We start from the raw sequence: 27,686 nt of genomic DNA on the forward strand, positions 1-27,686 counted from the left end.
TGTGAGAATCAAGAACAGGAAAGAGACGATCACGAGATGTGGAGTGAAAGTCACGAGAGGGTGAGTGACGATACAGAGATGTGCGATCGGTGATGAGGTGATGGTAAATGATGAGAAGCTGGCAAACGCCCAGGAGGAAAACACTATAGAGCTGGCAAACAAGGATTGGGCAAAGGCCTGTAAGTTGGCGAACGGCAAGTGGGCTAGAGCCTGTAAGCTGTCGAATGATGAAAGGTCGGCGAACACTGAGGTGAGTGACAAGCAAGAGCTGACCTATGACGAAGAGGTTGAGGGAAGCGATCACAATCTGGCGAAGAGTAGGTGAGTGAAAAGTAGAGTGATGGTCATGAGGAGGCGAGTGACGATCATGAGGTGAGGAGTGACGGTCATTGGGTGATGCATGACGAGCAGCTGGCGAGTAAGGAGACGTCAAAGGCGAGCGTTCTAAAGGGTAGTGAGAAGATCGTCGGTCCTTAGGAGAGCTGAAGAGACATCTGCTTACAGATGGGGAAGGAGAACGTCTGGAAGGAAGGTGAGGATTACGCTCCCTTGATGAGGAGGAGTGACGATCCTTGTGACGGAGAATGCTTCTGTCGACAACAGCATGCTGGTGAGAGGGAGGGAAGACTCGTCAACGATGGCAAGGTTCCTCCGTAGGGGAGACCTCCAAAGGAATGGGAGTCAGCGGAGTGGCAAGACAACATCTGGAAGGTATCAGGAACGGAGTCTCCGGGGAGGGCCTCACTCGCAAACGAGAGGAGACCACTTGCATGAGAAACCTGCCTGGAACTTTTCTCCTCCCCCAACGGAAGAGTCGGCTCAGCATGGGGAAAGCGCAGTCTTTGGCAACGGCAGCAGCAGCAAGCAACGGTGAAGGGTGAAACTCTTCGGCAGACGGGGAAGACACTGAAGGGTCTCAGAGTTCTGTACCCATCGGGGTAGAGGCTTCTACTTAAGAGGAAGCCGGTGTCCGCTTCCTTTCAGCGCCAAGATGGAGAAGCTCTAACATCGCCTCCTTTGACGGGGGACCAGTCTTTCCCAGCAAATGTCAAACCTGTAAAAGATCAAAAAATGAAAAAATTCCTTTTGAGGGAAGGGGCAGGGCTACTTCTCTAGGGGAAGCAGTTCTTTTCCTCAAACCCAGGGGGTGACCTGGAGTTAATTGTCCTACGCTCCTGTTCAACCGTTCCCCGAAGGAGACAGATTGAGCAGGAGCTTCGGGAAAAGGTCAGGGGTTCAAGGAAGAAGTCAGAGGTTTCTTCAACTTTAAGGAAGACCCAGAAGGAGAAGAATCTCTTTCAGACTTCTTGCAACATCACCTATACCTCTCCCACTGGGAGGCAGACAACTCCTGGCATTCAGGGCAGGTGTTGTCCTGGTCACAGCAGCGCCCTTGGCAGGACAGGCACAACAAATGTGGATGTGTCTTAAGGGAGGACACGAAGGTACTGCAGGAGTGGCCCTCAGGTTCTGGACACGTCCACATAATGGACGGCACAAAGGAAAACAATCACAAATGAAAAAAAAAAGCAAAGATGATTAAGCCAAATTGCAAGTTCAGTTGAGAGGAGGAGAGTGGCAACGTCCGTTCTCCATCAAGCCAAAAACAAAAGTGGTAACACAACACAGGTGTGGGGGGGGGTAGCAGGCTACCCGCCCCCACCCCACTAACTAGCGGGCAGGTGATTATACTTCACTAAAATTCTTAGGGTTTGTCTTTCAGTTTTCCCAAATGCATAATCCCTATAAATAGCATAAGGTTTGTATTGAGTGTCAGAACAAGCAAAAATTCATGCAACAAATCTCAATACCTCTAACTTTATCCCAAAGTTCTCCAATGAAACTTTCGACATCACTGTCCACCTTGATATCATTTTGCAATTCCAACACGACATGCTTCTTGCTGGGCAATTTTTGAGCTAATCGTAGCAGGTATTCAGCTACAGTTGAGTCACTCATCCCCAAAACATCGTGAAGCCTGTGGTTAATCCAGGCTTTCAAATTATCACCCATGGTTGCTTGTGTGGGCTGGCCTGAAAGGAAAAAAAAAAGGTAATTCTGGGTCTTAGAAAATATTAATTACTAAATTGTGCATCATTTACTTGAAATCACAAAAATGCTATTACTGTATAAAATAACTGCCTTCTTTTAGCTATAGAAAAGGGCAATTATATCCCTACAGTTGGACCAATATCAGTAGGTTATTAAACTGCATGCAATACTATATGTACATAATATGGCAAATTCGTAGGTAATATGTTATTTTCATTAGTAAAATAAATTTTTGAATATACTTACCCGATAATCATGTAGCTGTCAACTCTGTTGCCCGACAGAAATCTACGGTCGGGATACGCCAGCGATCGCTATTCAGGTGGGGGTGTACACAACAGCGCCATCTGTGGTCAGGTACTCTAGTACTTCTTGTCAACACCACCTCAATTTTTTCCTCGGTCCACTGGTTCTCTATGGGGAGGAAGGGTGGGTCAATTAAATCATGATTATCGGGTAAGTATATTCAAAAATTTATTTTACTAATGAAAATAACATTTTTCAATATTAATCTTACCCGATAATCATGTAGCTGATTCACACCCAGGGTGGTGGGTGAAAACCAGTGTACATGTTAATCAAGAAGCTAAGTATCCCGTATTTTATTTTATTAGTTATTCAAAAATAACATAAAATAAATAAGTACCTGGTAAGGAAGACGACTTGAACCATTACTCTGCCTTTATTAAGTACGTCTTCCTTACTGAGCGTAGCGGTCCTCTTAGGATGCTGAACGACTCTTAGGTGCTGAAGTATAAAGGGTTGCAACCCATACTAAAGGACCTCATCACAACCTTTAACCTCGGCGCTTCTCAAGAAAGAATTGACCACCCGCCAAATCAACAAGGATGTGGAAGGCTTCTTAGCCGACCGTACAACCCATAAAAAGTATTCAAGAGAAAGGTTAAAAGGTTATGGGATTATGGGAATGTAGTGGCTGAGCCCCCGCCTACTACTGCATTCGTTGCTACGAATGGTCCCAGGGTGTAGCAATACTCGTAAAGAGACTGGACATCTTTGAGATAGAATGATGCGAACATTGACTTGCTTCTCCAATAGGTTGCATCCATAACACTCTGCAGAGAACGGTTCTGTTTGAAGGCCACTGAAGTAGCCACAGCTCTCACTTCATGTGTCCTTACCTTCAGCAAAGCAAGGTCTTCTTCCTTCAGATGAGAATGTGCTTCCCTAATCAGAAGCCTGAATAGTAAGAAACTGAGTTCTTAGACCTTGGAAAAGAAGGCTTCTTGATAGCACACCATAAGGCTTCTGATTGTCCTCGTAAAGGTTAAGACCTTTTTAGATAGTACCTAAGAGCTCTAACTGGGCAAAGTACTCTCTCCAGTTCGTTCCCCACCAAGTTGGACAGGCTTGGGATCTCGAACGACTTAGGCCAAGGACGTGAAGGAAGCTCGTTTTAGCAAAAACCGAGCTGCAAGGAACATGTAGCCGTTTCAGGTGTGAAAACTATGTTCCTGCTGAAGGCGTGGATCTCACTTACTCTTTTAGCTGTTGTCAAGCACACGAGGAAAAGAGTTTTTAATGTGAGGTCCTAAAAAGAGGCTGATTGGAGAGGTTCAAATCTTGATGACATAAGGAACCTTAGGACCACGTCTAGATTCCAGCCTGGAGTGGACAACCGACGTTCCTTTGAGGTCTCAAAAGACCTAGGGAGGTCCTGTAGATCTTTGTTGGTGGAAAGATCCAAGCCTCTGTGGCGGAAAACCGCTGCCAACATACTTCTGTAACCCTTGATCGTAGGAGCTGAAAGGGATCTTACGTTCCTTAGATGTAACAGGAAGTCAGCAATCTGGGTTACAGTGGTACTGGTTGAGGAAACTGCATTGGCCTTGTACCAGCTTCGGAAGACTTCCCCTTGAGACTGATAGACTCTGAGAGTGGATGTTCTCCTTGCTCTGGCAATCGCTCTGGCTGCCTTCTTCGAAAAGCCCCTAGCTCTTGAGAGTCTTTCGAAAGTCTGAAGGCAGTCAGACGAAGAGCGTGGAGGTTTGGGTGTACCTTCTTTACGTGAGGTTGACGTAGAAGGTCCACTCCTAGAGGAAGAGTCCTGGGAATGTCGACCAGCCATTGCAGTACCTCTATGAACCATTCTCTCGCGGGCCAGAGCGGAGCCAACCAACGTCAGCCGTGTCCCTTTGCGAGAGGAGAACTTCTGAAGTACCCTGTTGACAATCTTGAACGGCGGGAATGCATACAGGTCGAGATGGGACCAATCCAGCAGAAAAGCATCCACGTGAACTGCTGCTGGGTCTGGAATCGGAGAACAATACAACGGGAGTCTCTAGGTTATCGAGGTAGCGAACAGATCTATGGTTGGCTGACCCCACAGGGCCCAAAGTCTGCTGCAAACATTCTTGTGAAGGGTCCACTCTGTGGGGATGACCTGACCCTTCCGGCTGAGGCGATCTGCCATGACATTCATATCGCCCTGAATGAACCTCGTTAACAGCGTGAGCTTTCGATCTTTTGACCAGATGAGTAGGTCCCTTGCGATCTACAACAACTTCCACGAATGAGTCCCTCCCTGCTTGGAGATGTAAGCCAAGGCTGTGGTGTTGTCAGAGTCCACCTCCACCACCTTGTTAAGCTGGAGGGACTTGAAGTTTATCAAGGCCAGATGAACCGCCAACAACTCCTTGCAATTGATGTGAAGTGTCCTTTGCTCCTGATTCCATGTTCCCGAGCATTCCTGTCCGTCCAAAGTCGCACCCCAGCCCGTGTCTGATGCGTCCGAGAGGAGACGGCGGTCGGGTTTCTGAACAGCCAAAGGTAGACTTCCTTGAGAAGAAAGCTGTTCTTACACCACGCGAGAGTAGACCTCCTCTCTTCGGAAACAGGAACTGAGACCGTCTCTAGCGTCATGTCCTTTATCCAGTGAGCAGCTAGATGATACTGAAGGGGGCGGAGGTGGAGTCTCCCTAACACGATGAACAGGGCCAGCGATGAAAGTGTCCCTGTTAGACTCATCCACTACCTGACTGAGCATCGGTTCCTTCTCAGCATGCTCTGGATGCATTCTAGGGCTTGGAAGATCCTTGGGGCCGACGGAAAAGCCCGAAAAGCTCGACTCTGAAGATCCATACCCAGGTAGACAATGGTCTGGGATGGGACGAGCTGGGACTCCTCAAAATTGACCAGGAGGCCCAGTTCCTTGGTCAGATCCATAGTCCATCTGAGAATCTCCAGACAGCGACGACTTGTGGGAGCTCTTAAAAGCCAGTCGTCTGACGGAGCCGGACACAAGATCATGGTACTGCTGCACAGTCTGTGAACTGTCAACCATGGGGAAGCGAGGAAGTACAGTGACAACCCGAAGCTGTCTAGACTGTCTGGGTCGTACAGACAACTCCTTATCGGGTTGCTGAGGTTGCCGCACTGCGTCACAACAAGTCACTTCTGCTGGTTGTTAAACGTCTTCCCAGTGACACACTGACTCCGTAAACAAAAAATCCTCTAACAAGGACTAAGCTTGGACTGCATGTCTTGCAACACAGCTCAAGGTCTATGGGAGCAGGTGTGGTAACAGACGGGGTTAGCGACTGAAGTGGAACCATTACCTTCCCTGGAAGCATGTTATGCTTAAATAAAAGTCCATAGGAGGCTACGCAGCTAAAGGCTCCTCTCCAAATGACAGAGTCCTCAAGGGAATATCAGATGGAGGGAGAATAGCACTTTCTCATCTACAGGAACCATATCCGAGAAAAGCTAAGTTCTCTCAGTGAGGGTTTCACTGGTGCAAAAGCAGCAGACTAGAAGGCAACGTTATGAAACTGCTTGACAGTCTAGTGAGTTGGCAACAACCAAAGATGTGTGACTGAGAAGCATGCGGTAAGGTATGCAGAGCATGCTGTATGTAGAGCATGCTGTAAGGTAAGCAGAGCATGTTGCATGGCGTGTGGCTTATGCTGCATGGGATGAGGCTCATGCTGCATGGGATGAGGCTCATGCTGCTTAAAAGAAATCTGAACCTGACACTAATCTAGCTGTCCGAGGATTTACCTGGTGAGACATCAGTCTCTTTACCAGAGAGTTTTACCAGATTTCCCCGGGCCACCACGTGACACAATTGGTAGTAATTCAAATGCCAACAGCATCTGGTGTTCCCAGGCGGTCACCCATCCAAGTACTGACCAGACCCAACGTTGCTTAACTTCGCTGATCGGACGAGAAGCGGTGTTTTCAACGTGGTATGGACGTTGACTTCAAATTACCTCTAATGAGTCAATATGGATAAATATCAACACAACATCGTGTTCAAATAGAAATAAATTTCTACCTCATACTTGGGATCGAACACTAGCCCCTTCTAATGAAAGGCCAGGTCGAAACCAACCATGCCACGAGAGCCCATAGGATGTCGCATAGCATGAGGCTCCTGTGAGGTTCCTGCCTCAAGAGTTGCGTCTGCCTCAAGGGTTGAGGGGGTAGCTGCGCAGAGGAGAGGCTCATGCTGCATAGACTGCGGTTCAAGTTGAATGGGAAGAGGCTCAAGCTGAGGAGAAAGTGGCAGATGCATGCGTTGAGGTGGCTGACTCATAGCATGAGGTTCCTGCCTCAAGAGTTGCGCTTGCCTCAAGGGTTGAGGTGGCTGCGCAGAGAGAGGCTCTTGACTCACGAGTTGAGGTTCTTGAGGTGCTTGCCTCGAGAGTTGAGGTTCTCGCCTCGAGGAAAGTGGAGGTGGTTGCTGCAAGAGTTGAGGTGGCTGCCTCAAGGATGGTAGAGGTTGTCGTACCTCAAGAGGTTGCTGCCTCGAGGGTGGTTGTAATGCAAGATACTCCTGCCTCAAGGGTAGAGGAGGTTGTAAGGCATAAGGCTCCTGCCCCCATTGTTGAGGAGGTTGCTGCGTGGTAAGAGGCTCCTGCCTCAAGGAAAGTGGAGGTTGCTGCACAGCGCTGGTATCTGGCAACTCCCAACGCGGCAGCTCACGCATGGAGGTAGCTTGAGGAACCTCAACCTCATACGTCTGGCAGATTGTACTGCGCAGAGGAGGAGGAGCGTTCGCAGGAGGAGGTGTATTAACCTTCTCTGCCTGAAACTCCTGCATCAACACCGCAAGCTGAGACTGCATTGTCTGCAGCATAGACCACTAGAGTTTAAGAAAGACAACAACAAACGGAGCTACTGTCCGTTGAGACTGAGGGTCTAAAACAGCTGGTGCGGCAACAGACGGAGCTACTGCCTGTTGCGATACCACCTTACCTCTCTGGGAGGTGTGCAGTTGTCGTACTGCAGCAAGTCCGAACTGACCCAGTGGTAATGGCTACACCTAGGAGTTGGACTTGTGCGGAAGGGACCGACTTGCACTTAAAAGCTGCAAGATTTGGTCCATGGTTTCTGCGAGAAACCTCTTCCGCAGACGAGGAATAAAAGGGCTCTCTCGTCTTTGTGTGGGTGGGGTGATCACGTCGGCAACGTGTGTAGATACACCCGAAACCACGGAGGGAAAACGTCTGTTCGTCGATCAAGGCCTGCTGAACCAATAAGTCCTTCGACATTACTTCTCCCCTGGGCTTGGGAGCTTGTAAGAGGTCCCAGACTAGGCGAACAACTGGCACGAACAGACGAACCCTCGAACGCAACACTGTAACACTTTGCGCTTATCACTTATCACTTTTGATTTTCTGTTTGCACTTATTTCACTGAACTCGAAACTTTAAGTGGTTTGTACCTGAAACACGCAATTCTATCCTTCCTTAAAAGTTAGTAATTGCGAAAACAGAATTACAATGTAACAGAAAAATCTAATGAAAGATAAATAATTCAGTGGCTGGAAAGAGACTAAACACTAGATCAAATAAACTACGTTTAAAATCTCTCACCGCATAAAGCTTGAGAACAAGAATAAAACTCTAGAAACGTTTACCTTCTTCCCCTAAAGAGACTAGGGAGAAGAGCAAAAACGATAACAACGTTACTCGCTTGAACGAAACGTTTATCCTCCTCTCTCTCCCTCCGTCTCTATCTCTCTCTCTCTCTCTCTCTCTTGACTTAGAACCTGAGAGAAGAGCCCAATCATATATATCGTTAAAACATATTATTGTTAAAGGAAAAAAACTGAAAGATTTCCCAAATAAAAAGTTCCTTTATTAGAATTAAAACCATTAAGCTAAGAAAGAATGAACAAAACGCTAGAAACGGTTTACTCTTACTGCAACGTGACACCGTGAAAATTCTCTCTCTATCGTAACGATAGAGCGCAAGTTGAACGTTCTGAACGTCAACAACTGCAGAGACAAAACAAAACGTTAGTTCAACTTTGAAAACAGTACGAGACTATCAAAGAAATTCTTTCAAAAACATTAAAATAGCATAATATGTTAACAGGTAAAACCGAAATGACGGGCTCAATGTTAATTAACTTCGGTACCAAGAAAAGACCGCCTACTATTAGGAAAGGTCGAATATAAACAAATATAAAAATTAATTTTAATAAGTTTATAATAAAAGGAAGTTAATCGAAGAGGCCTATAAAAGGCGGAGAGATATAAAATAAATCTATAACTTTTGTTAAGCAAAATTAAGAAAGAGAGTCTATACTCTCTTAGACACCAACACTTCCGTCTAAGGGAAGGGTCGGCCATTAAAAGTGAAAGAGAGTTCATACCCTCTTCGTCACCATAATTAATCAAATTAATTCCAAAAGCTAGCTAAGCTAATGATAAAACTTCCTGAATAGCGAAAGCTAAACTCTAGAGCAAATACATCACCAAATCGTGAGCAAAAACTCCAGAATCAACAGCGTATCCATGTAGGTCTAGCCGGAGGCACGACAGAGGAAAAATTGAGGTGGTGTTGACAAGAAGTACTAGAGTACCTGACCACAGATGGCGCTGTTGTGTACACCCCCACCTGAATAGCGATCGCTGGCGTATCCCGACCGTAGATTTCTGTCGGGCAACAGAGTTGACAGCTACATGATTATCGGGTAAGATTAATATTGAAAATTGTATTTTTCCTAACTATACAAACCTTAGCTATTTAATATGGGTAATTACTTTCGGCGTAGCTGAAATGACGAGCCATTAAAATTTTAACGAGGGTTTACTACCCCACCGCTAGTTAGCGGGGGGTAGGTAGCTTGCTCCCCCCCCCCCTCACACACACCTGTGCTTGAGCTCACTTTGCTTAGAGGTAGGACTTCATGGGGGATAGGGCTGGCGGGCAAGTTTGATTAAATAGCTAAGGTTTGTATAGTTAGGAAAAATACAAATTACCTACGAATTTGTCATTTGTTCCGTAACTGAAATACAAACTACGCTATTTAATATGGGTGACTCAACCCTTAGGCAGGGTGGTAAGTCCCGGCCAGTACTGGCTTTTGGCTTTGCCCGGGGACTCAGTATCCGAGTGTGTCAGCACACAACAATAAGGAGTCCCTGCACCTCGCTAGCACCTAGCTGTGTAAGGGCTGCAGCCTACGTAAGCTGTGTGTGAAGGTTGGAAGAGTGACTCGTCCTAAGAAGTTGACCTGAAGTCCTTTAGATGGAAACTTAGGCTAGGACTCTCCCAATACCACCTCGTCAGGGTATGGGGACGTGACAGTATTAGCTTAATACTAGGAACATAAGGAGACATGGTTTACCTGCAGTGGTTCGAGGTCAGCTGTGCAGAGAACCGAGGATGCTGCTTTCCCCAAGAGAGGGGAGGATAAAGAAAAGAATAAGGGCCAGACAAACCTTTTCATTCATGCAGACTAAAACCGGGTAACAATGCCCTCAACCTTTTGCTACTCGTCCATTAAGGAGCCTGAGGTTTAAACCAGCTGTTGTGCAGCCACCACAGGGCCGATAGAGAACGTATCGAGCTTCCTGTGGGTCACGTCTTCCAGGTAGTGGGCTGTGAAGGTCGTCTGACGCTTCCACACCCCTGCTTGTAGAACCTGCGTCACTGAGAAGTTCTTTTTGAAGGCCAGGGACGTAGCTACGCCCCTGACATCATGTGCTCTAGGGCAACGTGACGGAGGAGGGTCAGGATTCAGGGATAGATGGATTACCCTACGAATCCATGCTGAGATAGTATTCTTGGTAACCCTCCTCTTTGTCCTCCTAGTGCTCACAAACAATGCCTGCACTTGGGGACGAACTGCAGCCGTTCTTTTGAGATATAGCCTCAGACTCCTTACTGGGCACAATGGGAGATGGTCTGGGTCATCTGTTACAGAACGAAGACTCGAGATCTGGAAAGAGTCGAACCGAGGGTCCGGCACTCCCGGATTCTGAATCTTAGCAACAAACTCAGGGACGAATTTGAACGTTACCTCCCCCCATCCCCTTGAATAGGCGATGTCATACGAGAGACCATGAAGTTCACTGACTCGCTTGGCCGAGGCCAAAGCTAGTAGGAACACTGTCTTCCAAGTCAGGTGGCGATCTAAATCCTGGCGTAATGGTTCGTAGGGAGGTCTCTTAAGAGACCTGAGAACTCTAACCACGTTCCATGGAGGAGGTCTCACTTCCGACTGAGGGCAGGTAAGTTCATAACTTTGTATGAGTAGGGAAAGTTCCAGCGAAGAAGAAATGTGAACTCATTTGAGCCTGAAGGCTAGACTTAAGGCCGAGCGATAGCCTTTCACTGCCGAGACTGAAAGGCGTATTTCTCGCAAATGCACAAAGAACTCCGCTATTGCTGGAATAGTGTCATCGAGTGGAGAGATACCCCTTCCACGACACCAATCACAGAAAACTCTCCACTTTGCCTGGTAGACCCCTGCGGATGACCTTCGCAGGTGTCCAGACATCCTGTTCGCAACCTGTTGCGAAAATCCTCTCTCTGCGAGGAGATGCTGGATAGTCTCCAGGCGTGAAGTCAACGCGAAGCTACGGCTTTGTGAAAAATGTTGGCGTGTGGTTGTTTGAGTAGCTCGTGTCGTGGAGGGAGTTCTCTCAGAAGTTCTGTTAGGAGTTGCAGAAGGTCTGGAAACCATTCCGCGTGATGCCATAGTGGAGCTGTTAGGGTCATCGAGAGATTGACTGATATTCTGGTCTTGTTGAGTACCCTCCTCATCAGACAGAACGGGGGAAAGGCGTATACGTCGATGTTGTCCCTCCGTTGTTGGAAGGCATCTTGCCAGAGTGCCTTGAGATCTGGGACTGGGGAGCAGTACAGCGGGAGCTTGAAGTTCAGCGCTGTAGCGAACAGATCCACAGTCGGGGAACCCCACAAAGTCAGGACTTTGTTGGCTACTAGATGATCCAAAGACCACCCGTTACTCACTATCTGAGACGGTCTGCTGAGACTGTCGGCGAGCACATTCCTCTTGCCTGGAATGAAGCGAGCCGATAGTGGAATCGAGTATCTCTACTTGTCGCTCATCACCACCACAGAGTGACCCGCCAGGTATTGTTGGAACTGTTGAAGGAATATGGCCTTCATTTATAGCAGATTTATATGGAGGCACTTTTCTGATTCTGACCACAGGCCTGAGGTCCTGTGGTGCAGAACGTGGGCCCCCCACCCTTTCTTTGAGGCGTCCGAAAACAGCATCAAATCATGGGGGAGGACGAGAAGATCCACTCCCCTTCATAGGTTCTCGTCTGTCACCCACCACTCAAGATCCGTCTGTTCCGCAGGACCCATAGGGATCATGACGTCCGGGGAATCGTGTTCTTGATTCCACCAGGACTTGAGTCGCCATTGCAGAGATCTCATTCTGAGGCAACCGCTGGGAACTAGACGGGCCAAGGATGAGAGGTGACTGAGGAGACGTAACCACGATTGGGCTGGGAGTTCTTCTCGTCTGAAGAAAGGACTCGCGACCCTCCTCAGCCTTGCTATACTGTCGTCTGATGGGAAGGCTTTGTGGAGATTGGTGTCTATGATCATGCCTAGATATACCAGTCTTTGAGTAGGAAGCAGAGAAGACTTCTCGAGATTTACCCTGATCCCCAGATCTTGGCAAAGTCCCAGAAGTTTGTCTCGGTGTCGAAGAAGGGTTGACTCCGAGTCTGCTAGGATCAGCCAGTCATCCAGATAACGGAGGAGACGGATGCCGATCCTGTGTGCCCACGACGATATCAGGGTGAACACTCTGGTGAAAACCTGAGGTGCTGTGGAGAGACCGAAGCACAGCACCTTGAACTGGTAGATCTTGTTGTCTAGGCTGAATCTTAAGTACTTCCTTAAAGACGGATGGACTGGGATCTGGAAGTACGCGTCCTTCAGATCTAGTGTACACATGAAGTCTTGCGGTCTCACTGCAAGTCTGCTGTCTCCATGCTGAACGGGGTCTGCTTGACAAACCTGTTCAGAGCTGAGAGGTCGATGACTGGTCTCCAGCCTCCAGACGCCTTCTTTACAAGAAAGAGTCGACTGAAGAAGCCTGGGGACCCGTCGACGACCTCTTGGAGAGCGCCCTTCTTCAACATAGTCTCGACTTCTGCCCGAAGGGCTTGCCCCCTTGCCAATCCCATAGCAAGGGAGCTCAACGACACTGGATTCGCTGTCAGGGGAGGTAGAGATGTTGTGAACGGGACGCAATATCCTTGACTGATTACGGAAATCGTCCAGGAATCAGCCCTGAGTTGCTGCCACCTGCTTGCGCAACTTTGTAGGCATCCCCCCACTGGTGGACATGCAGGAGGACTGCAAATCCTAGCGTTTGCAACCTCGGCCACTCCCTCTAGGATTTTTCCCTCCCCTGGAGGACTTTTTGCCTTTCTTGTCCTTGACAGGAAAGGGCTTTGACACCGTTGTCTTCGCTGCCGCGGCCGATTTCGTAGTCTTGGTAGGGCGTGGTTGTTGGGTTGCTGGAGGTTTATAGGGCTTTGATGTTAAAGCCCTATGTAGGAGAGAGTCCTGGATGGACTTCCTCCACCTCTCAGCCGCCTGCTCCACGTTCTTAGGCTCAAACAGAGTTCTCCCCAAGATGGAAGAATGTCTGAGCCTGCTGATCTCAGTGCTGGGGACCTTCTGGTGGAATCTCTCAGACACCGCATCTCGACGCTTCAAGATGGTATTAGCCCACAAGTTCGAGACTTGGTGGGCTAGAAACTCGATGGTACGAGTGCCTGAAAGTAGAAAGGTCTCCATGGCCCTCCTGGTACTCTCCTTGGACAAGTCCTCAGATCGTAACAGGATGCCCAGAGACCCTAGCCAGATGTCCAGCCACGAAGTTACCTGCATGGCACACTTCGCCACCTTCTCCTGGCTAAGGATCTCCGTAGCCAAGAAAGACACTTGCCGGGTGGAGAGTCTCTCTAGAGGGACTCCCTTGGTAAGCTCTTTCAAAGAGTGGTGTAAGGGAAGAGATAAACAAGTCTCCTCCATGATGTCGAAGTACCTCCTCTGATGGATACGAGGAGGCGGGAGGAGTTTGTTACCAGCGCTGGAACGGCTGGAGGAGGCAAGCTCGGAGAGCTGGCCCTCGACCTTATCTCTGGCACTCTTAACCCCTTGGGACCAGGGCAAAGCCGCGCTGGCCCTAGAGGGTTTTTGAGTACCAAAGACTCGGTCCAAGACCGTGTCCTTGCCCTCAAGAGGAGGAATCTCTGGGTCCGCGAACCCATTGAGATTCCTCATAAGGGTCAGAACCTGCCAGAATGCATGCTCTGACTCCTGTAGCTCTCCTCCTGAAGGGCTGGCAGCGAAGTCTCCTGTCCCCAAAGGCTCTTCTTGGGGGGACTCGTGGACGTTCTCCAAGGGCTTGGCTGGCTCTGGTCTAATCCTTGAGGACGACTTCGGAATAGTCTTGGAGTCCTTCGACTCCCTCCTGGGAGGGATACAGGACTCCAACAGTGATGGTGGGAGGCTCTTCTCCACCCCTACCCGAGAAGACTTCTCTGAGCGAGGTGGGGTTTCCCTCATTGGTGCGATGGAGGAACGTCTCACCTCACGTGACTCCCCTGAGGCTGAAAATCTTCGTCCGAAAGGGAGGGAGAGAAAGTCTGGGGGTGGGGGGGGAGGAGGCCTTCCTCAAAGACTTCCGAGGAGTCAGCTTCGCCCTTGGAGAAGTCACCACGTCAGCTACTCCTCTCTTCCTCTTCAGGGGAGTCAAAACTGCCACTGATTTGTGGCCCAGCTCAGAGAGAACAGGCTTAAAAGCCTGTACGACCACTCTGACAAGGGACCCAAACTAGGGCTGCCAACTAACTATACTCCCTCTGGAGGGAAGGGAATTGTTCGATCCCTAGGAGGAGTTACCAAAGTAGGGTCTGCCCGAAAAGAAGAAGGAAAGTTCCTGGACCTATCCGGAGTCCTCTCTCCCTCCAGCGAGCGCGCTATTCTGCGTTTGCCGGGGGGGGGGGGGGGGGGGGCATGATGGGCGATGGCGCGCGTGGGCGATCAATGGCGCGCAGGGGCACGTTCCGGTGAAAGCAGAGGGCGCAGCAATCTGAATAAGCACTCGCGCGCGCAAGAAGCTGAATAAGCACTCGCGCGTGCGCGGGCGCACAGGATCCCGAAGAGCCCGTGAGGGCGATATCGTTGGGCGCGCGCGTGCAGGAGATATATCCCTTGCGCACGGGCGCGCATGAGGGCGCACATCAGGAACAATAGGAGGGCACGCGTTGGAGACTGCGCGCGATGGCGCGTAGGTGAAGGATGGCGTGCTGGAGAGCGCTGGTGAGCAGGGGAAGAAATTATCTTCCCCTTTGCGCCCAGATCAGAAGATCGTGGGTGCGCAGGAGATTGTTGGCGCGCAGGCGAGTGCTGGCGTGTAGGAGAGCGCTGGCGCGCAGGAGAACGTGGGCACGCATGGCGCGCAGTGGCGTGTGGCGAGCAGGAGAGCGTTGCCGCACAGGTGAGCGCTGACGTGCAGGAGAGCACTGGCGCGCAGGTGAGCGCTGGCACGCTATAACAGGAACAGCAGCTGAAGAGCTCTGGCGCGCAGGGGATACCTGGCGCGTAAGGGACTTAGTCACATTGTGTGAAAGTCCCTTGTGCCCCGAAGGGACCGATGCCCATTTAAAAACAGGGTTCGTGGGCGGCCACAGTGCATCAGCGGCCAGGAACGGCGACGGCAGGTCAGCAGGTCTGGCAGGTGGAAGGTCGGCGTGTCCTTTGCAAGGACAACCTTCCACCGAAGAAGATCACAAACGATCTGCAGAGAGGTCCAGGATGTAGCTGGAAGGGTCGGCGAATGACGGCGAGGCTCCTCTGCGGCGGACTGCGGTGATGACGAACCGAAGAGGCGCCTCCTAACACCCTTATGAGGTGAAGGAAGTTCTCTACGGCGAAGAGGAAGGCGGGCTTTACGCCTTATACGCCCTCTGGGGGCCGTGGGGTCAGCAGGCTGACCAGCAGTCCTTCGAAGAGGAGTCTCTGTTAGTGAACTCCCCCGAGGGGGAGAATCACCGGCAGGAGAGACCGTTGGACTTAGTTCCTCCCTTGAAGGATGTTCAGTGGGGGGAACTAAGCCTTCAGCTACATCAGCAACATCAGGAGCAGAGGTTTGATACAACTCATCAGAAGCCTCTGCCACAACAACGTCGACGATAGACAGAGGATCAACCTCTGCTAAAGTCGGCGATTGTTTGACAGCTGCTCCCAATTTGATCATGTCAAACAAGGCTTCCTTGGAGGGCGAACCCTCAAGCCCCAAGGAAGCCCAAAACTGCAACAAATCATTATTAGTTACATTGACATTTAAATTTAAATCCTCCCCCGGGGGAGGAGGAGGAGCTGCCTCGGTATGGGAGGCAACTCCCTCTCCCAAACCCCGAGATCGGTCAACAGAACGGCGACCTACGCTACCACTCGACAGCTTCTCGGAAGAAACCGATCGAGTGGGAGCTTCGGAGGAGGTTTTGGGCATGGAAGAAGAGCCCTTGGGATTTTCTCCTTTCAAAGAAATCTTCGAAGGAGAAATATCCCGCCTGGACTTCTTCTTCCGGCGCCGGAAAACCTCTCCCACTGGGAGGTAGACCACTCCCTACACTCACCACATACGTTACTCTTATCACACAGTTGGCCCCTACAGTAAGGACACAAGGTGTGTGGGTCCGTTTCGACAGCCGACATATAAGTACCGCAAGGGTGGTCAGGTAAACCGGGACACTTACGCATCGCAGAGGCCAACTTCACAAACACTCTGTCAAAGAAAAAGCAAACAAAAGATTAGTAATGGCTGTCAGAGAAGGCGAGGGTGACAGCGGACACATCCGTCTAGCACCCGAGCCGAGAGCAAAGTGAGCTCAGCACAGGTGTGTGTGAGGGGGGGGGGGGGGTAGCAAGCTACTCCCTACCCCCCGCTAACTAGCGGTGGGGTAGTAAACCCTCGTTAAAATTTAATGGCTCGTCATTTCAGCTACGCCGAAAGTAATTACCCATATTAAATAGCGTGGTTTGTATTTCAGTTACGGAACAAATTTCCTTTTATTATTACCATTCTACATTTGACTAAATTTTGTTTTGATCTTCTCTCCTGACATGGAAGTTCCTGAACACAGTTCATGAAATTTACAAGAATTTGTGCTGCAGTCTCAAATCTGATTTCCCAATTTCTGTATTATGAGTACACTGTACTGGTAAACATTTACAATCTCAAATATTTGATGGTTTTACAGTCACGTGACTTCTTCTAGGAAAATCTCCGACCTACTCATGACAACTTGAAACAGTTCTACTTTGATACTTACTTAGAAAAGATGTTTTTATTTGGTCAAACTTAATATATCACCATTTTCATTTTGGAGGAATCAAGGTCTTACTGGTGTATTTAAAAGTATTTTGAATGGTTTTGATGGCATTAATCCGTGATGCAACGCAATTTTCAAGTTTTAATTACGGGTTAAACTGCCAAAGACACCTAAAAAATCAAGTTTAAGATGGGAAACGGTTCGGGAAGTAAAAATAGGGTTGCGACTTGTCTTTGGGCAAGCTAAGGACACGGAAGTTTATTGGGGGATAATAGGACCCCCTTAAGGTGAGGATACAAATTTTAAGTTATGGTAGATTGGTAACTTTTAGTTGGGTCATAACCTTGTGTTTGATTCCCTTTCAAAATATAGTTTTTCATTCATAACTTATAGAATTTTATATAATTTGAAAAACAGATTCCCATTGAATATTTTCATGAGAACCAATCATATATACTATCTGTAAATACAAGAATTGGTTTTATTATTTTTTCACTATGGATATCGTACTATTTTTTCCTATAACTTTACCGTTTTGAGTACAGGCACAGCATCCTAAAGCTGTTGAGTTATGTAATGGGGGATCATAATGGGTGAAACCACTGACAAGTAAAGATGCATCCTCTTAGGGTGGGTTTGCCTTATTGCCTTATTCTGTGTTTGGGTTCCTCCAGGGCCCTCAGTGTGAGGAGGGTTCAATGTTTACTAAGGAAGTGATGGCGTGCAGGTAAAGATTAACTACAGATTTGGGTTATCTGTACAACAGGGAGTATCAGGGAGTTCGAAATTGGAAAAATTAATCAGGCAAGAGGTGGTAACAGGGTTTTGACCAGGGTTTTATTTTAGTTACATACAGAAAAAGCTTTCCTACTAAAACACAGTAGAAATACGTCTGTTTCTTTTTCGAAAATGACACTTATTTTTACTACAAATAAAAACTTATTTATCTAAGGAATAATAATCAATGGGGTTAGCATGTACTGCTTGCCAGTATATAGGGCACGACGGAGCAGAAACCATTGTATTTCTAAAAAGTATCCCCATTCTTAGATGGTCTATTGGGTTTTTGGTTTATTTGCTGTTGAAATACGTGTCAAATTCAGTGAAAGCACATTACTTACTACAGGAATAACTACTTTTTTATGTTCAAATGGTTGTTCTGTCCGTAACTATAATTTTATCTATACCCCAACTAGGTAATAATGCATTTACTAAATTATGTCATGTTAGGTTAGGTTTACGTTTGGATTGAACAGTTTATACTGCTACCCATTCCTCCCTCACCCAGCCTCAGTGCATTAAATAGTTAAAGATTTATAAACATTACAAGTAAGCTGGGGTATTTATGTTACTTAAAATTAATCTTCAAAACCTACCTTAGCCCCTAGATCTTTGAAGTTCGTGGAGCGTTTTAAATCCTCTAATTTCAATTACGACCCTTAGTAACGATGAGGAGCTCATCTATTAAACCATGACTAATAGATAATGACACCTTTCCTTATTTTCCACATTGGGATCTTAACTTCACTCAAACGTTCATGTCGATATTATTATACATGTTTTGTTTTGAGTTAATCAGTAGTAGTCGAATGACATTGTTTACAGGCTTTACCTATGTAATTCCCTCTCCAAAATTGACGTGTTACTCATGATGACGACCCACTGTATTTTATTTATTTATTTTATTCCATTGTATTTTATTTAGCATAAGTTTTACAACTAAAAATAAAAGACTTTCATATCTTCTGGGTGTTATGAGAGTGTAGATTTGACCATCAAAATTAACCACAGTATTCTCCAAATGAGTCTGATGAGCGAGTTTAGAAAATAAGTTTATCAGAACAAATATTTTGTGGACAGGAATACAGGCTATCTTTCCTTATAAATACTTTTGTAGATTATGAGCATAAGACTTCTTATTGGTGAATAGTAATATAAAGTGCTGGGACAGGCAAGGAAACCACGGACATATATCCTATAAGGTTATTACTGATAAGCATTACAAAAATAGAAATGGCCAGTTTAAATCAGAATGACCAGTATGTTGTTGAAGAATAAAATGTGCAAATTGTATATATCTACGTTTAGTTGGTACTTCATACATTATACAAGTTTAGATTATAATGTATTTAGATTTTTAAGTTGTAAGTGGACCTGTGGTAGTGTGAATATAGTAAAAATGATTTGGTCAAAGGAAATTGATGTCGGAGAGCACTATAAGAATAAGTTTGCAAAACAGTGTTGCTTTGATAAAAAAAAATCTTCAAACATGTCCATCGATGAAATACCCGATTTTATATTGTCTCATAATGTGAAAATTCAATGTAATTTCAGAAAGGGATAAAGTTTTAATGTTTTGATCTGTAATTGATGATGCTGTTATTATGTAAATTATCGTTTAAGTTGTCATCGAATTTACATAATTTTTATCATTCACTTAACGTTTTAGTTTATATATTTTGTTTTTGGGCTCAAGCCATGGCGTCCTGATGGAAGGTTCCTGTTTGGTAGCTTCCTTGGGTATAAGACTACTAAGATATTCCCAGAGAATTTAACCACAGGTTATCACAGAATTCTAACTTCTGGAGCGAGTATCTCAAAGGTTTCCCTTTAAGACATCGTAATACAACAGGGGACACGCATGTCTGGTCGTGCCACATAGCTATCTCCACCCCGAACAGAGTTAACGCTTCGGTGTGTAAGGGCTGAGAATAGCTGGGAGCCGTTCCACAGCTAATCTCACTCGTGGCTACTACTGATACTCGAGACGTAAACAAACGGACGCCATTGCTCTAATGACGTCACGAGCGTCTTTATCCTTTGTTTAGTAGCTGCCCTACTGAGACGGATTTTCCCTTGTGTGAACTTTATCGTTTTGCATCTTCGCTATGTCGTTACCTTCAGCCTCGCCTTCTTCTGGAAAGTTGAGTACAAGGTTCCAGTATTGTTTAATTAAGCTCTGGCCGTAAAGTAAATATTATTTTGCGAAATAATTGATGTTTTGTGGCAGAGCTGTGCCTCTACCGGACCCGCCATTTTATGGCGTCGTTGTTGTTTTGCATGTCTTATTTAGTTAGCCACAACAACGCTTCCGGCCTTATATACTAATTGAATACATTAGTTTATTTAGTCTTCATAGCTAGGAACTTTTATTTCGTGTTTAGACGCTTTTTATCGGTCATCGATTGACCTCATACCAGTCGGCTACTATAGCCCCCAGGCCAGGAGCCTATATACAAGTGTTCATGCATGAATTATCAGTGATCCTAGACTAAGTTATGAAGATAGTGGCATTATTATTATACAATACTTTTGACTAGTGATGCAAATGTTTTCGCCTTCAGGGACCATATAGGGGATAGGCTAGTCAGTGATTCTTACTAGCCTAACCTAACCTTAGGACCCCTATATGCTTCCTTCATCCCCTGCCTTGGCATTCCCTCTAATTAGCCTTGATCCCTTTTCTGAGTAAAGGGATTCATTGTCTAATAGAGTATTATATCGCCTCTCAGTCCTCCCTAAAGGAATGAACCCCCTTTAGGATTGCGTCTGAGAGTGAGGTTAGGCTAGCCTACCTCTATGGCTAGGATAGTCTGCGACTTTCCTGCGATAGCGATACGTCTTCTTCCCTGCCTAGTTCAGGACTTTTAGCCCTGATCTAGGTCGGGTTAGGAAGGTTTCTCTGTTCCTTGCTGAAACTGTACTCTTGCACCGTTTTAGCCGATCAGCCTAATCTTAGGTTAGGGAGTGTCCTCCCTTCCCTTTGTGGCCGCTCTGGTACAGAAACCCTTCCTGGGAAGACCCCTCTCTTCTCCCTCCCCACCTATCTCTTGTATAGCCTAGCCTATGCTTAGGTTAGTTTATACTTATCTGTCCCCTGTCCTACAACTCCTCCTTAGGGTGGATGAGTGGGGCTACCCGAGCTTCCTTGTGCAGTCCGCTCTGGTACATATACCTTCATAGTGTCCTATAAGGTTAGTTCCTAGTGTAACTCTGCATAAGGGAGTCTCCCCCCCCCCCATCTTGGGTGTTCCCTAGTCCTCCCTTGGGCTACCTGCTCCCGGTCCCTAGTGACCCCTGCATATGGATGATAGAGCCTGTCTCTATCATGGGTACTCCCCCTCAGGGAGGGGGAGGGATGCCTGGAACCCTGAAGGTACTTCCTGCATCCTTCCCCCCTCCCCCTGTCTCTCTATCTATCTGGGTGCCGGTCTCTTGCCGCCTCTTATGCCGGCAATACCTGCCTCTTGGTGACTTCCCTACCCTTGCCGCCAGCCCCCCGTGTTCCGAGGGACTGCCGGCTGCCGCCGGCTACTACCGGCGGCTCTCCTACTCCTATCTAATCGTCCGCTTGCCGGTCGATCTCCGGAGTGCCGGCATATACTGCCGGCAACCCGATACTACCTGTACCATCCTTACCCCAGTCACCAATCCGGCATCCTCCGGCTGCCGGAGCCGCCGCTCCCTGCCGGCGTGCCGCCGTTGTGCCGGCGGCCGCCATCCTGGTATCTAACTGACTTTTGAAAATTGTCTGTTCTAATGCCAGAATCTATGCTGGAGCGGGCTCCGGCGTGCCGGCGGCTTGCCGGATACCCCGGAGGCGTCAAGAATACTTGCACCCCCTCTCTGTAGCTATCATAAGACTAAGATAGCCCTACCTAGCAAATAGATAAGCTGCTTTGCTTCTAAGATCAGTACCTAGTACTGCTCTATTAGTGATCATGCTGTCTCTTTGCATTCTTCTATTTCCAGCATGCTATGTGCATCTTAGCACGGCTGGTTGCCAGAAGCAGTTACCCTTAATGAGACCTTCTGGCTCTTATTTGGGAACCGAATGAATTCGATCCCAACCTTGTCCTTGGCTTTCCATGGAGTTCCAATATAATGGGAATCCTAGGAAACTGTATCCAATGATCTCGGTCATTTGGATTATCCCAGGACCAAGCCTTTGGTAACCAGCCGGGCGAGATGCATGGAGCGTGTTCTCCTTTACTGTTTCACTCTCTATGCATCACACCTTATAAGTTAAAATTAATGATTAATATTAACTTAATTTAAGAGCCATTCCTATGACTCCCCCATACTCATTTTCTCTTTCTTCCACAGGAGGAGCAGATGAAATGCGATTTCGCATACTGTGCCGTGAAACGCTCCCAGTTTTACGGACATACGGCGTGCAGGACTCACGCCCCTTGCTCAGACAAGAGAGGGGATTGGAAGTTCTGGAATCCACTGGATTGTACGGTCTGCCAGGCCTACCTAGTTGAGGCCTTCCATAACCCTCCCTCAGCGGAGGTTAGAGACGTGGCTCGTGAGAAACTGCGCAAGTGGGTGCGTGGTTTTCAGAGGAATGCCACTGGACCGTACCTGGCCACTGAAGAACTGAGGTCCCTGCTGTTCCCTAAGGCCTCCCCTGATTCAGTGGTTCCAAAGGAAGCAATCCCAACTGTCCAAATTACGGTGGAACCTGATGTGGTCATGGCTCAGTCCATGCACGAGTGTCGCCTAGATTCTGAAGAGGATGAACAGATCTCTGACGTCTCGGAAGACACGGAGAAGACGCTTATGGCTCAAGGAGCCGAAGAGGAAGAAGACAAGGTGGAATACACCGAGTCGGAGCTTGGAGCTCCTCCCCCATCCATCCCTCCGCCTACTCCTACACCGACGGATGTGTCCATTCCGTCTACCTCCTCGACCCCGGATCCCTCTTCGTCTACCCAAGAACTGATCCGGCTGATTAGAGCTGTCATGGACGACAGACTGAAGGAGAACCAGGAGTCCATCAGGTCAATGATTGGATCCAGAGAACCGAAGAAGATTTCGGTTAAGGATCTCCCAGCTTGCTCTCATGCCAACCCGTGGAGGTATGCAGAGCATATGGTTATTGCGACCGGCAGGATCTTCGTTAGTGACAAGATTGGCACGGTCCCGTTGGAAGATGTGGAATTCTTCCCAAGCTTCGAGGCCTACCCGGACTGTTACGTCCGGCTTCGTTCTGAACCTGCCTCGAAGGAGGAGACCGAACCTAAGGAAGAGATAGTGTTCGATCTCGCTAAGGCCCAGGCTATGTTAGCCTCCGCATTTAAGAGCAGGGGCTTTACCTGCTCTAAGCTTCCTGCCTTGAGCAAGAAGCATCCTACTTATGTCGCTCCCGACACTGCGGTTCTTCCATTTTTGGAAAAGGCCTTGGCTGCATGCCTTAAGGCGGCGGAAGAAGGGAAACCCTGCCCTGCACTGGAGGAGTGCAGACCCTTCTCCATCGTAACGCCCCCTGACACTAGACAATGGAAAGATGTCCAACATACTTTCGTTGTGGGTAGGCTTGATCCTGACGTTGCCGGACGTCAGTTTAATGAAGACCTCCCTAAGCTCAATGATCACCTCCTTCGCCGGGAACAAGACACGAAGGAGAGGCTTGCAGCGTCTCTTTCTCATCAAGTCCAACTTGAAGTTATGGCCTGTGACACAGCAGTACCAGATCACTACATGGTACTGGCCAAATCCCACTTACTGACGGTAATGAAGGACTTGTACCATTTCATAAAGGCTCGTAGAGCCTGTCGTGAATTCGTGTTTGTCGGTGCCACCGTGAAACACGAACCCCGGAGGCTGATTTCCTCCAACATCTGGGGAAAGCACCTGTTTCCTTCGGACCTTGTCAAGGAAATAACGGACAGAGCCGCCACGGAGAATAGGAACCTTCTCCACAAGTGGGGCATGTCCAGGAAAAGGAAAACCTCTCAGGACGATGGACCTCAGCCTAAGAGGAAACCTCAGAAACCGAAACCCCAGCAACGTCAACAAAGACGTCAGTTTCCGGGACCCGCTACCTCCCAAGTGGTTGCCCAACCACAACAGACCTTTCAATTGGTCCCCCAACCGGTGTTGTCACAGTCACCGGTCTTCACCCCTGCCTTCGAACAGCCAACCACTACCTTTCATGCCAGAGGTAGAGGCTCGTCCAGGGGTGCAAGCAGAGACGCCTCTCGTCGTCCCTCCAGAGGTAGAGGAAGAAAGGGAGCTAGCGGCCGAGGCAACAAGTCCTCGGGACACCAGAAGCAATGAAGTGCTTCCGGTGGGAGGAAGACTCCGCCAATTCCAGGATCGTTGGACCTTCGATCCTTGGGCACACAGCATCATCAAGAACGGTCTAGGCTGGAGTTGGGTGCATCCACCCCCAATCTTCCAGCGGTTCTTCCAACAATCGACCCCCATTCTGGAAGAATATGTTCTAGACCTCTTGAACAAGAAGGTGATAAGGAAGGTAAAGTCCACCAGGTTCCAAGGGAGACTGTTTTGCGTTCCCAAGAAGGACTCAGACAAGCTCAGAGTCATTCTGGACTTATCCCCCCTCAACAAGTTCATAGAGAACAACAAATTCAAGATGCTGACGCTTCAACAAATAAGGACCCTTCTGCCTCAAGGTTCCTACACGGTCTCTATAGACCTGGCGGATGCCTATTGGCACATTCCAATGAACCATCACGCTTCCTCCTACCTAGGATTTCGACTCCAAAGGAAAAGCTACGCCTTCCGGGCCATGCCATTCGGCCTCAATGTGGCCCCTCGGATCTTCACAAAGCTGGCGGATGCCATAGTACAACAGCTCCGCCTAAGAAACGTCCAGGTGATGGCCTACCTCGACGACTGGCTAGTCTGGGCTCCATCGCCCGAAGAGTGTACAAAGTCTTGCGACGAAGTTACCCAGTACCTAGAACACCTGGGATTCAAGATCAACGAGAAGAAATCTCGCCTCTCTCCAGCTCAGAAGTTTCAGTGGCTGGGAATCCACTGGAATCTTCAGTCACACCGCCTTTCCATCCCCCAGAAGAAAAGGAAGGAAATAGCAGGGTCTGTCAAGCGACTACTGAAATCCAAACGCATTTCAAGACGACAGCAGGAACGAGTTCTAGGCTCTCTACAATTCGCCTCAGTGACAAACCCAGTGCTTCGTGCACAGCTAAAGGATGCCGCGGGAGTCTGGAGACGATCGGCATCCATCGCTCGAAGAGACCTCAAGAGACGGCTTCCAGACAGACTTCGACGCCTCCTAAAGCCGTGGTCGGAAGCAATGGCCCTGAAAAGGTCCATTCCTCTCCAACACCCTCCTCCATCACTCAACATCCACACGGATGCCTCACTGGAGGGCTGGGGAGGTCACTCCCACCTGAAACAAGCTCAAGGGACCTGGTCTCCACTATTCAAGACGTTCCACATAAACATCTTGGAGGCCATGGCGGTCCTTCTTACTCTGAAGAAGCTATCCCCGCCGCCCTCGATCCACATCCGTCTAACCCTAGACAACTCGGTGGTAGTTCGTTGTCTCAATCGCCAGGGCTCAAGATCGCCCCAGATAAATCAGGTGCTTCTCCCAATCTTCCGTCTGGCGGAGAAGAAGAAGTGGCACCTGTCTGCAGTTCACCTACAAGGATTCCGCAACGTGACAGCGGATGCTCTATCTCGGACAAACCCGATAGAGTCGGAATGGTCTCTAGACGCAAGATCATTCTCCTTCATCTCTCATCAAGTCCCAGAACTTCAGATAGATCTCTTTGCAACGAGCGACAACAATCAACTTCCTCTGTACGTAGCCCCGTACGAGGACCCCAAAGCAGAAGCGGTGGACGCCATGTCACTGGACTGGAACAGATGGTCCAAGATATACCTGTTCCCTCCCACCAACCTTCTGTTGAAAGTCCTCTCCAAACTGAGAACCTTCAAAGGGACAGCGGCCCTAGTGGCTCCCAAGTGGCCCCGGAGCAACTGGTACCCCCTGGTCCTGGAGCTGCAGCCCAAGCTGATCCCTCTCCCGGGCCCAGTTCTCTCTCAACAAGTACAGAAGTCGACTGTCTTCGCTTCATCATCGAAAATCAAGGACCTTCATCTCATGATTTTCTCTCCCTTGCCGCAAAGAAGAGGTTTGGGATCTCGAAGAAAAGTCTAGACTTCCTAGAGGAATACAAGACCGAATCCACGAGACGGCAATATGAATCATCCTGGAGGAAATGGGTCTCCTTTGTTAAAGCAAAAAATCCTAAAGAAATCACCATTGATTTCTGTATGTCCTTCTTCATTCACCTTCATGGACAAGGATTAGCAGCCAATACGATTTCAACCTGCAAATCGGCTTTGACTAGACCAATTCTATATGCCTTCCAAATTGATCTGTCCAACGACATCTTTAACAAACTGCCGAAAGCATGTGCTCGCCTCCGCCCAGCACCCCCTCCGAAACCGATCTCCTGGTCACTAGACAAGGTGCTCCATTTCGCCTCCAACTTGGACAACGATTCATGCCCCCTCAAGGATCTGACTCAGAAAGTTATATTCTTATTTGCTCTCGCCTCGGGAGCTCGAGTCAGCGAAATAGTGGCATTATCAAGAGAAGAGGGACACATCCTGTTTGCTGATTCAGGAGAAGTGACCCTCTCCCCTGATCCGACGTTTCTCGCCAAAAATGAATTACCCACCAAAAGATGGGGCCCTTGGAGAATATGCCCCCTGAAGGAGGATGTCTCTCTATGTCCAGTAGAGAGCCTCAAGGTCTATCTTCGCAGAACTTCAAACTTTGGTGGAGGCCAACTCTTCAAAGGAGAAACATCGGGCAGCGACCTGTCACTGAAACAATTAAGAGCGAAAATCACCTACTTCATTCGCAGAGCGGATCCGAACAGTACACCCGCTGGTCATGATCCTAGAAAAGTGGCATCTTCTCTGAACTTTTTTCAGAGCATGGACTTTGAAAGCCTTAAAAACTTTACGGGCTGGAAGTCCTCGCGAGTTTTCTTTAAACATTATGCGAAACAAGTGCACGAAATCAAACATTTTGTGGTAGCCGCAGGTAGTGTTATGAAACCTGCACCTAACTCTGCGTAGAACAGTGAGTTATTTGGGACTCTAACTCTTCGGGTGCCTATGTTGACCCTCGAGTGATTCATAGTGATGTCTAAAAACACTTAGTGCTTTTATAACTGTTCTTATCCCAGGTGAAATGTCATAGTGTTACACAAGTGCCGCATGCCTTGAGCATGATGTGTTATTTAAAGACTTGCGTTCCTCGAGAACGAGTACCTACTAATCCTGAAATTCCCTTTCAGATTCAAGAGCAAGCCTTTATTTCTATGTACATTATTATTACTGTAAATGAACTTTACTTTTGCTGTAAATTATTTAATTTCTGCATTGTGAAATAAAATTTCTATTTTATTACTTATGCGTCTCCTTCAGCTCCTACTTACTATGAAATATATACTGTCATAGTTTTATTTATTCCTCCTTTCTTATGGTCATGAAGAATTTAAGATATCTATCCTTAAATTATATTCATCTTGCCTCAGTAAGGTTCCTACTCGAATACTTACTTCTGATAATCAGGAGATGAATCCTACACACAGTGCCCAACCACCACTGACCCACTCAGAATGTTCCTATACAAATATCAAACATTCTGCTTCATCTCTAAGCTATTAAAAAGCTCTTCTGTCAAGATGAATAGTCCTTCAATACCACTTTGACGTCGGCATAGCCCATGGGAACTTCCTACCAATGGGGGGCAGGATACTTCGTTCCTATGGTTCTTATCTAAGATTACTTTGCTATTTGTCAATGCCTAGGCACTTAACTCTGGGGGGAAAATCTACCACGATACATTGATTCTCTGGTACTCTTCCATCAGGACGCCATGGCTTGAGCCCAAAAAACGGATTTTGAGCGAAGCGAAAAATCTATTTTTGGGTGAGATAGCCATGGCGTCCTGATGGACCCTCCCTACTACTTCGTCAGTTTGTTCCCACCCTACACAATTGTATCATGGTGATGGGCAGCAACTGGCGCCAGGATAAAGACGCTCGTGACGTCATTAGAGCAATGGCGTCCGTTTGTTTACGTCTCGAGTATCAGTAGTAGCCACGAGTGAGATTAGCTGTGGAACGGCTCCCAGCTATTCTCAGCCCTTACACACCGAAGCGTTAACTCTGTTCGGGGTGGAGATAGCTATGTGGCACGACCAGACATGCGTGTCCCCTGTTGTATTACGATGTC

At 48.0% G+C, this 27,686-nt stretch overlaps 1 protein-coding gene and 1 non-coding gene across 2 annotated transcripts in view; both read right to left on the reverse strand.

Moving 5' to 3' along the window:
- The window catches only part of l(2)37Cb (lethal (2) 37Cb), a 33,864-nt gene extending 15,639 nt beyond the window's left edge, over positions 1-18,225 (reverse strand). Inside the window, exons 1-2 of the mRNA XM_068354542.1 lie at positions 18,023-18,225; positions 1,812-2,033 (exon numbers count right to left, since the gene is read on the reverse strand). Of these exons, the coding sequence (XP_068210643.1) occupies positions 1,812-2,013 (202 nt within the window). The 5' untranslated portion in view covers positions 2,014-2,033; positions 18,023-18,225. The remainder of the gene's footprint in view (positions 1-1,811; positions 2,034-18,022) is intronic.
- On the reverse strand, positions 6,156-6,274 carry LOC137629906 (5S ribosomal RNA). The gene has a single exon (XR_011041617.1). It is a non-coding gene; the product is annotated as a 5S ribosomal RNA (ribosomal RNA).
- Positions 18,226-27,686: the final 9,461 nt, after the last annotated feature.

Source organism: Palaemon carinicauda, chromosome 2 (genome assembly GCF_036898095.1).
Source record: "Palaemon carinicauda isolate YSFRI2023 chromosome 2, ASM3689809v2, whole genome shotgun sequence".
In the NCBI taxonomy this organism is placed as follows: domain Eukaryota; kingdom Metazoa; phylum Arthropoda; class Malacostraca; order Decapoda; family Palaemonidae; genus Palaemon; species Palaemon carinicauda.